The following is a 10,375-nucleotide window of genomic DNA, read 5'->3' on the forward strand; positions in this document are numbered from 1 at the left end:
TGGTGCTGTTTTAACCTTCGCAAGGACCGGGCGTAGCCACACTCGGTTCAACTAAAGTGAGAGAGACAGACACCCGCCAGTCACCTTTAAGCAACGAGTGCTCGCAACGGTGAAACTAGTCTCGCGTAAGCGTACGCGTAATGTCGGTCCGGGCCGCTTCATCTCACAATACCGCTGAACCAAAGTATGACATGCTGGTAAGCAGTATGACTTATATCGCCCACAGCTCACTTGTGTTCTACTCGTGCATAGCATCAACGCATAAAACCAGGCTCGGATGCCACTGTTGGGGAACGTAGTAATTCCAAAAAAAATCTACGCACACGCAAGATCATGGTGATGCATAGCAACGAGAGGGGAGAGTGTTGTCCACGTACCCTCGTAGACCGAAAGCGGAAGCGTTAACACAACGCGGTTGATGTAGTCGTACGTCTTCACGATCCGACCGATCAAGTACCGAACGCACGGCACCTCCAAGTTCAGCACACGTTCAGCTCGATGACGTCCCTCAAACTCCGATCCAGCCGAGTGTTGAGGGAGAGTTTCATCAGCACGACGGCGTGGTGACGATGATGATGTTCTACCGACGCAGGGCTTCGCCTAAGCTCCGCAACGATATTATCGAGGTGTAATATAGTGGAGAGGGGCACCGCACACGGCTAAAATATCGTATATCAATTGTGTGTCTAGAGGTGCCCCCCTGCCCCCGTATATAAAGGTGCAAGGGGGAGGCCGCCGGCCTAGGATGTGTGGCGCGCCAGGAGGAGTCCTACTCCTACCGGGAGTAGGACTCCCCCCCTTTTCCATGTTGGACTAGGAGTGGAAGAGGGGAAGAGGTGGAGGGGAGGAAGGAAGGGGGGCGCCGCCCCCTCTCCTTGTCCTATTCGGACTAGGGGGGGAAGGGGGGCGCGGCCCTGCCCTAGCCTCCTCTCCTCTCTTCTACCTAGGCCCAATAAGGCCCATTAAGTTACCGGGGGGGTTCCGGTAACCTCCCGGTACTCCGGAAAAATCCCGTTTACCGGAGGAACACTTTGTGTGGTACCAAACGTCACAACGTAACTGGGTGATTATAAAGGTGCTCTACAGGTGTCTCCAAAGGTACTTGTTGGGTTGGCGTATTTCGAGATTAGGATTTGTCACTCCGATTGTCGGAGAGGTATCTCTGGGCCCACTCGGTAATGCACATCACTTTAAGCCTTGCAAGCATTGTGGCTAATGAGTTCGTTGCGGGATGATGTATTACGGAACTGGCAAGATGAATAAGTTGCACTATCATTTTCCGGTAACCTCCCGGTACTCCGGAAAAATCCCGATTTCACCCGGAACACTTCCGATGTCCAAACATAGGCTTCCAATATATCAATCTTTATGTCTCGACCATTTCGAGACTCCTCGTCATGTCTGTGATCACATCCGGGACTCCGAACAACCTTCGGTACATCAAAACATATAAACTCATAATATAACTGTCATCGTAACTTTAAGCGTGTGGACCCTACGGGTTCGAGAACTATGTAGACATGACCGAGACACCTCTCCGGTCAATAACCAATAGCGGAACCTGGATGCTCATATTGGTTCCCACATATTCTACGAAGATCTTTATCGGTCAGACCGCATAACAACATACGTTGTTCCCTTTGTCATCGGTATGTTACTTGCCCGAGATTCGATCGTCGGTATCTTAATACCTAGTTCAATCTCGTTACCGGCAAGTCTCTTTAATCGTTCCGTAATACATCATCCCGCAACTAACTCATTAGTTACAATGCTTGCAAGGCTTATAGTGATGTGCATTACCGAGTGGGCCCAGAGATACCTCTCCGACAATCGGAGTGACAATCCTAATCTCGAAATACGCCAACCCAACAAGTACCTTCGGAGACACCTGTAGAGCACCTTTATGATCACCCAGTTACGTTGTGAGGTTTGGTAGCACGCAAAGTGTTCCTCCGGTAAACGGGAGTTGCATAATCTCATAGTCATAGGAACATGTATAAGTCATGAAGAAAGCAATAGCAACATACTAAACGATCGAGTGCTAAGCTAACGGAATGGGTCAAGTCAATCACATCATTCTCCTAATGATGTGATCTCGTTAATCAAATGACAACCCATGTCAATGGTAGGAAATTTAACCATCTTTGATCAACGAGCTAGTCAAGTAGAGGCATACTAGTGACACTCTGTTTGTCTATGTATTCACACATGTATTATGTTTCCGGTTAATACAATTCTAGCATGAATAATAAACATTTATCATGATATAAGGAAATAAATAATAAGTTTATTATTGCCTCTAGGGCATATTTTTCCAGTCTCCCACTTGCACTAGAGTCAATAATCTAGTTGACATCGCCATGTGATTTAACATCAATAATTCACATCACCATGTGATTAACACCCGTAGTTCACATTGTCATGTGACCAACACCCAAAGGGTTTACTAGAGTCAGTAATCTAGTTCACATCGCTTATGTGATTAACACCCAAAGAGTACTAAGGTGTGATCATGTTTTGATTGTGAGATAATTTTAGTCAACGGGTCTGTCACATTCAGATCCATAAGTATTTTGCAAATTTCTATGTCTACAATGCTCTGCACGGAGCTACTCTAGCTAATTGCTCCCACTTTCAATATGTATCTAGACCGAGACTTAGAGTCATCTAGATTAGTGTCAAAACTTGCATCGACGTAACCCTTTACGACGAACCTTTTGTCACTTCCATAATCGAGAAACATATCCTTATTCCACTAAGGATAATTTTGACCGCTGTCCAATGATCTACTCCTAGATCACTATTGTACTCCCTTGCCAAAATCAGTGTAGGGTATACAATAGATCTGGTACACAGCATGGCATACTTTATAGAACCTATGGCCAAGGCATAGGGAATGACTTTCATTCTCTTTCTAACTTCTGCCGTGGTCGGGCTTTGAGTCTTACTCAATTTCACACCTCTCGTTGCTATGCATCACCATGATCTTGCGTGTGCGTAGAATTTTTTTGAAATTACTACGTTCCCCAACATTTCCTCCATACATCGATAGCCAATCCATACCCAGAATCACATCCAAACATTGCGACTCCAAAATTATCAGATCTGAGGGGAAAACATGCCTACCTATGGTTAATGGCATCTGAAAACATCAATGGCTTGCCATATACTCTGCTCCGGGTGAGGTTACTAGCATGGGTATCTTAAGAAATCTAGTGGGCAACTTATACTTATCCACAAATCCCCTTGATATGTATGAATGCGATGCACCAGTATCGAAAAGAACAACTGCAGTAAATGACTTAACCAAAAACTTACCTATTACTGCATCTGGTTGGGCTTCAACCTCCTCCACGTTAACGTGGTTCACTTGTCCCCTGTTGAAAGGGTTGGGCTTCTTCCCAGAGCTTCCATTGCCGTTCCCATTCTTAGCTTCAGGACATTCGTTAGCGTAATGTCCGGTCTTCTGGCACTTGTAGCAAGTAACGTGGCTTAGATCTTTCTTGGCGGGTGTTGCCAGGTTGGAACGGTTCTGTCCGCTGCTTCCTCCATTACCATTCCCATTCTTGGGGCCACTATGGTTGTGTGAACCTCCTCCATTATGATGTGGCCTCCATGGTTATGAACAAGTCCTCCCGAGTTCGGGGTGAAACGGGGTCTCTGATGAGCTCCAGAATTATACTTCCCTTGTCCATACTTCCTCTTGCGGCTGTCAATCTGCCGCTGCTTCCCTTCAAGCATGAGAGCTCGATCTACCAACTCCTGGTAGTTATTGAAATTTGCCACCATCAACTGCATGCTCAGCTCATCATTCAGTCCTTCCAGAAACGTCTCCTTCTTAGCTGCATCTGTAGCGACGTCATCTGGGGCATAACGTGCTAGCTTACTAAATTCATCCACATACTGGCCAACAGTGCGCCCTCCTTGGCGTAAGTTGCGAAACTCGCGCTTCTTCATGGCCATAGCTCCTGCTGAAACATGGATAGTGCAAAAAGCCTGCTGGAACTGGTCCCATGTCACAGTGTCAATAGGGGAAGTGACTATGAAATTCTCCCACCATGATGTTGCGGGTCCATCAAGCTGATGTGCGGAAAAACGCACTCTCTCCGCATTTGTGCATCTTGCAGTAGTCAACTCCCTTTCAATTTTGCGGAGCCAATCATCCGCAACAATCGGCTCGGTGCTACTGGAGAACACCGGCGGATTTAGCCTAAGAAAACGGGCTAAGTGATCAACTGGTGGTGGTGGTGGTGGTGGGTTGTTGTTGTTGTTGTTCCCCTGGTTCTGATTCTGAACTAGTATCTGCATCAATGCATTCTGCTACTGGATCAACTGAGTGAGCTCCGGTGGGAAAGCAAATCCATTGTCGCGTCTCGGAGGCATCTGCTGGGTTTAGAAGAGATGAGAAAACAGAAAACAATGAGGTCTAGGGGGAAAACACTACCCATATGCACATGAGAAAAACACAAACAGTTCACTCAATCAATCAAACAAGGGCATACAATCGGTCTATAACTATCGTTACAAAAGTGCTTGGACTATACTATATACATGGTGCAATACTACTACTGATATGGTGGTCGACTAGAAAAATTGATCGGTCGAAGACTCCATGATATCTGCTCCAGCTTCATCAACATAGTCATCATCGCTATCGTTAGGATCCAAGTCGGTGTCGTCGATGATGATGTAGTTCTCCGGGCAAGTGGAATCGTCATCTTCTCCTCCTGGCGCAGGATCTTCCATGAAAACTCCTAGCTTCCTTGTCAGGCCATCATTCTTCTCCACTAGTACGACGATTTCCTCCTCATAATCTTCGCGTGTAGCCTTGAGTTCTTCCTCCAGCTCCGTGATCCTTGTCATCGCCTTCTTCAAATCTGTCATGCCTGTGCACATCTGGTTCTCCTGGCGTCGAATGTGCTGGTTTAACTCCTGGATGAAAGCGGCAATCGATCTATCCTTCCTGGTGCTGATCATCTCCCATTGCTCATCTCGGCGCCCGCAAATCTGGTAGATAGTGTCCTTGAGATCATTGTGGTAAACTTCTCCAATGCGTCCCATGGTGATGTGAGCTGCCATACTCTTTCCTAGACTCCAGGTTGGTGCATCAAAAGAAAACTCTATGGGCTCAGTGACAGGCGTGAATGTCCTTCCTGAAACTTGAACTTGAATCATCCAACGCTCCTCTTCTGGTAAAGTGGCGTTGTAAGTCCCGGTGAAGCTTGGTATTCCAATGTTCAGGTACCTAGTGACTTCTTTCAAGTGGCGTCCAAAAGGGGTGTCTTCATCCGGTTGCATGAACTTGATCCTTGCATCCGCCATCCTAAAGAGTAGAAAAAAAGGAGAGGAGTCAGAAATGAGAAGAGGGTAGTGATCTAGGGCTTTAGCTTAGTGGTCGTGTCCTACAGTCAGCGTGTGCTCTGATACCATCTTTGTAGCGACCAGACCTCAAACAGTCTGATCTCTGTGCATCAGTGTCATCCCTGGATCGGTAATGCTGACACGCACAGTACTTGAAGGATTTATAACAGAGTAGCAATCACACACTTATTACATCGAATGTCTCAAAAGAGAACTTATTACATAAATATGGCTTAAGGCCATCTAATACGATAACAGCGGAAGGCTTGGAAGATAAAGTGAGTCCATCAACTCCAACGGCATCACTGAGTGAAAGACCACGACCTAAGGCTCCTTACTCGTTGTCTGAAAAGTCTGCAACATGATACGTTGCAGCCCGAAAACGGGTCAGCACATGGAATATGTTGGCAATGTAACACAAGAGAGTAATGAACAGAATAAAGCTATCACTACATGCATATATGGCTGGTGGAGGCTGTATGGTTAATATGTTTTGCGAAAAGCCAATTTTTCCCTACAACAAAGGAATATATTTTATTTAACTGTCATGGTGGTTGTTAAACATTGAGAAGGTTCACCCAACTCAATCCCAATTAAAAAGTAATTAATAACCCAATCAAATTTTTATAATTAAGAGTGATGAGATCCACATGATAATCCAAGAGACTAGATACTCAAGATGTCCATAACCGGGGACACAGCTAACCATGATTAGTTTGTACACTCTGCAGAGGTTTGTGCACTTTTCCCCACAAGACTCGATCTCCTTCGTTGGTTTTCTCGCACTACATGATGTTTGAGAAACGGATGACCGAGACACAGTCTTTCCGAAGAGGTCCCCTTAACCGATAGATAGGTCGGTACACCTACAATCCCCTACATCTGCTAGCCCATCATGGAAAGGTTTCCCACAACTTACTCAACTATGCCAGAGCCCATAATGGCATGTGGCTGCACACGGAAGTTTCTAGCATGAATAATCTTATGATCCCTTTGAGCCTGGGTGGCAGTCCATAGGAGAATCACACGGTACCCCGGGATTTCCAAAAATACAGGCAATCACTGGAATTCCCCAAGTGCCTCAATCCACCCAGATGTGTATTAAAGTTGCCACCTTAAGTTAACCATTAATTAAAAATCTCACATCTGTCATGAATACTCTCAAACCCAATCCAGGTCTACGAGCATAGCATAGCAATATAAGCACGTAGAAGTAACTCCCATAGGTTTGATAATAAACAGGTGAATAGGTACTACCTCATCTACTTCCCAAAACCCACATATTAAAAATTAGAACCTAACCATGCAATTGTTTGAGGATTGGTCTCATGCAGTAAAACTGGGTATGAAAGAGGTATGATCAAAGTGTTACTTGCCTTGCTGATGATCCGCGAAACCTAGAGACTCGTAGTAGCACGCATCACACTCCGGGTACTCTATCGCAAACAAACAAGCATACAATAAGCAATCAAGCAAAGGCACGGGTAAAACTCAAATAAGAGATCTAACCAGAAAGTTCAACTTAAGAACTCCGGTTTGTAAAAAGAATCAAACCAAACGAAGCAACAAAACTCAAACGGCGAAAGAAAGAAGCTTCGTTTACTAATCTGGACTAAAGTCAAATTTTACAGTAGCAAAATCTTGTTTAAGTTGGTTAAACAGAAAGAGGGTTTCGAGACGAAACTCTAGGCGCTTGAATCGCCTGATTCCGATAAACGAGCAAAAAGTTATACTAGAACGAAAATCAGGGCAAAAATCGCGATCGAAAATAATCGCGGAAAACCCTGGAAAAGAAAAACTGACGAACAGGCTAATGAACGAACGTTCGCTGTCTGCGGCTAACGAGTGAACACCGTTTGTTAAAACGAACGTACGGACGAACGTCCGCTAAATAAATAAACCGGAAAAACTAAAACCGAACTAATCTAAAAAAGCGAAAACTAGGGTTTAAATAAAAACCGATCGATTTTTACCTAAACCAAAAAAAACTGACAGCGAAACGGATCGGATCGGAACGGCGGCTCCGACGACGAGGCGGCGGCTCCGGCGGGGCGAAGTGGGGCGGCGGGGGTGGCGGCCACGGCGGGGTGGTGCGGCGCGGCGGCGCGGGGCGACAACGAGGCGGCGGCGCAAGGCAGGCGGCGGCGCAGCGGCGCCGACTGCGGGCGCTGCTGCTGCGGCGGCTTGGGTGGTGATCGGGGCGGCGGCGGCGGGTATTTAAGGGGGGGGGGGGGGGGGCGAGGTCGGCTTGGGGGAGGAGCAACCCGAGGCGGCGGTAGTCTACCGGAGTCGGAGGCGGTGGCGCGGGGTTGGGCCGGCCGGCTCGGCTTCGGCCCAGTTGGGCGCTGACTTTTTTTTTTTAAATAACGTTCCGACGAAAATAAATCCTAGAAAAATAAATAAAAATCTAAAAATGCCAAAACAAATTTTCACCGTCTAAATAAAATATTTAAAACAAAATGAACATTTTCTTGGCACTAAAATGCAATTTTGAAAACGTGCAATTTTTCTAATGCAAATAAAATTGCAATAAAATCCAAATAAAACATTTATTTGATTTTAATATTTTTCCTCTAATATTTCATCTAACTTGGAGAAGTCATTTTAAAAATAATCAAAACCAAATGATCCTCTTTTCAAAATTTGAGAAAACTCAAATATGAAGTCAACAAAATCCCCAACTCTCTCTATGGGTCCTTGAGTTGCGTAGAATTTCTAGAATCAAGCCAAAATGTAATAAAATATGATATGCAATGATGACGTAATGTATAACATTCCAAATTGAAAATTTGGGACGTTACACCTCGCCAAATTAGCTCAAAGCTGGGGAGAACAAAAATACAAGAAAAATGAGAAACAGAGCTGTAATGGGTTGGGGTACTTCCAAGTTGCAACAGCTACCTAAAGAAATCCGAATTGCTTCTGGTTACCATAGTGATATGATTATATTCCAAAAACAGTGAAGGCAATCGTAAGAGGAACTACACTTGCACAATTAGCAAAAGATACAAAACAGAACCGCCTCCAAACAGATCCATATCAGATACCAATAGATTGTATGCCGATTACTGATAAGAACACAATCACAAGGTTCACCGACCATGTCTTTAAACGATAAATAAGCAACAAAACACTAGTCTTAATGCATTAGAAGATCCAACATACTAAGAGAACATTTCAACTTTTGTGCTTCTGCCCAACCAAAATACCAGCATCCACCACAGCCCAATCACATGAACAGGTTCGGCCTCGTCACCTTGTAGGTGGTCTTCAGCTTCCTGGTTGGTGGCCTGACCTTTTGGTACACAAGGGGGAACTTGATCTTGGAGTTGTGGAACTGCTTGGTGTTGTCTCTCTTGCATAGCTTGAAGTTGACAGTCGCGGTCTTGATGATCTGAATGCAGGGGGATCTCACACGGTGGCGAGAGGCCATTTCAGTGTACATCTGCTCCACGGCACCATTCAGTGTGGTGTCACGGTACTCCTTGTACATGTTGTGGTAGCCGGTTCTGCTCTGGTAACGCAGCCAAATGCCATAGTTCTTGATCGTGGTTGGGTTCTTCTCAAAGATCTGACAAGAAAAAGAGTAATTCAGTGCAAAAATAACAATCACATGGCATAATTGAGTAAAAAAGAATCAGTGGAAAAATGAGGTTCCAATTGGTTCCCAAACCAAGAAACTATGGATTAACACCAGTCGACCACAACATACACGTTACACGATTAGAAAAAGGAAAATCACAAATCAGAAAGTATACGTGCCCGCATAATCAAGAAATCTAGAGACAACTCATATGGGTCCCTTCAGATGAAACAGGATGTGGCAACAAGAACTCACAGAACTTTTGTGGTCCAAGTCCTTGTAGTGAATACAAATTAGATTATGCAAAACAGAGCCTTCGGACATCAGAATGAAGTATCAGAAGTAATTTACACATAGATAATGTAAATACAACTACAGATACATGTTTTCGCAAGAAAATCACATACATCATGATCACAACAAAATGGAAGGGGCATCACTGCATATGCAAACACAACTAGAATAATTTTATGTTGCATTCCGACTAATTAACGCCACAGAGAGTACAGATAAAACTACCGATGCAGTTGTAAGAATGGATCGATAAAAGGAGCTAATTAAGCCGCTCTCGGTTGGTGATTGTAATGTACAGGAAAGAACCAAAAGGTGGAACATAATCCAAGCTCAGGGCAAAACATAAGAGGAGAAAGGCCCAATACCTCGTTGATGGCGAGCATCTGGCCGTTGCTCTTCTTCACCTTCTTCAGCTTCCTCAGGAAATACCTGCACAGACGAGAAAACAGCGATCAGGAATACCGAATCGAAGACGGACAGATCCTTCAGATGTCGCGAGGAGACGGGGAAGAGCTCACCAGAACTTGCTCTTGGCGCGCACCTCGTTGGTCGCCCAGAGCTTCATGCGGTAGATCTTCGGCTGCTCATCGCCGGGCGTCGGCAGCGCGCGACCCACCACCTGGTACTGATGGAACTGCACACGCACGGACGCATTGAGACGAATCAAAAACACGGATCAAGCGCGGACACGGAGTCGTCGAGGATAGCAACGGCCGGGAGGCAGCACTGGAACTTACCCTGAAGGCCACCATTTCCGCGAGCTCTGCGAAGCCCCTAGCCTAACCTAACCTAAGGAGATGGGGAGGGCAGGAGGCGGCGGGCGAAGGAGGCGTCCGTGAGAGGGAGAGAAGCGTTTATAGGTGGCGAGCTTGGCTGTAAACCCTAATGGGCTTTCTCCGTGTCGTGGGCCTATTTTTTTTAGCTTGTGGGCCTATTGTTGCGCTCTTTTTCATAGATAGAGAGAGGTCCGGGATGCTTTTCGTCGAAATAACTAATTGAAGTACTCCTTCTAAAAATCACTTCTACCTCCTCAGGTTGCCACAAGTGGCGTGACTTATCGCAACGTGTGAGTTTTTCCTTCTTTCTCAATTCGTTTATTCAAAATGTGCTCAAATCCCGAATCGTTTTCATCGTTGA

The 10,375-nt window shown here is 45.5% G+C and overlaps 1 protein-coding gene across 1 annotated transcript; it reads right to left on the bottom strand.

Moving 5' to 3' along the window:
- Nucleotides 1–8,400: 8,400 nt before the first annotated feature.
- On the bottom strand, nt 8,401–10,113 carry LOC109778916 (large ribosomal subunit protein eL20). The gene is made up of 4 exons (XM_020337502.4): nt 9,976–10,113; nt 9,757–9,872; nt 9,604–9,667; nt 8,401–8,932 (listed from the first exon to the last, which is right to left on the bottom strand). The coding sequence occupies exons 1-4, from the start codon at nt 9,988–9,990 to the stop codon at nt 8,591–8,593; spliced, it is 537 nt and encodes a 178-aa protein (XP_020193091.1). The 5' UTR covers nt 9,991–10,113; the 3' UTR covers nt 8,401–8,590.
- Between the last annotated feature and the right edge of the window lie 262 nt (nt 10,114–10,375).

This window comes from Aegilops tauschii, chromosome 3 (genome assembly GCF_002575655.3).
Source record: "Aegilops tauschii subsp. strangulata cultivar AL8/78 chromosome 3, Aet v6.0, whole genome shotgun sequence".
Lineage (NCBI taxonomy): Eukaryota > Viridiplantae > Streptophyta > Magnoliopsida > Poales > Poaceae > Aegilops > Aegilops tauschii.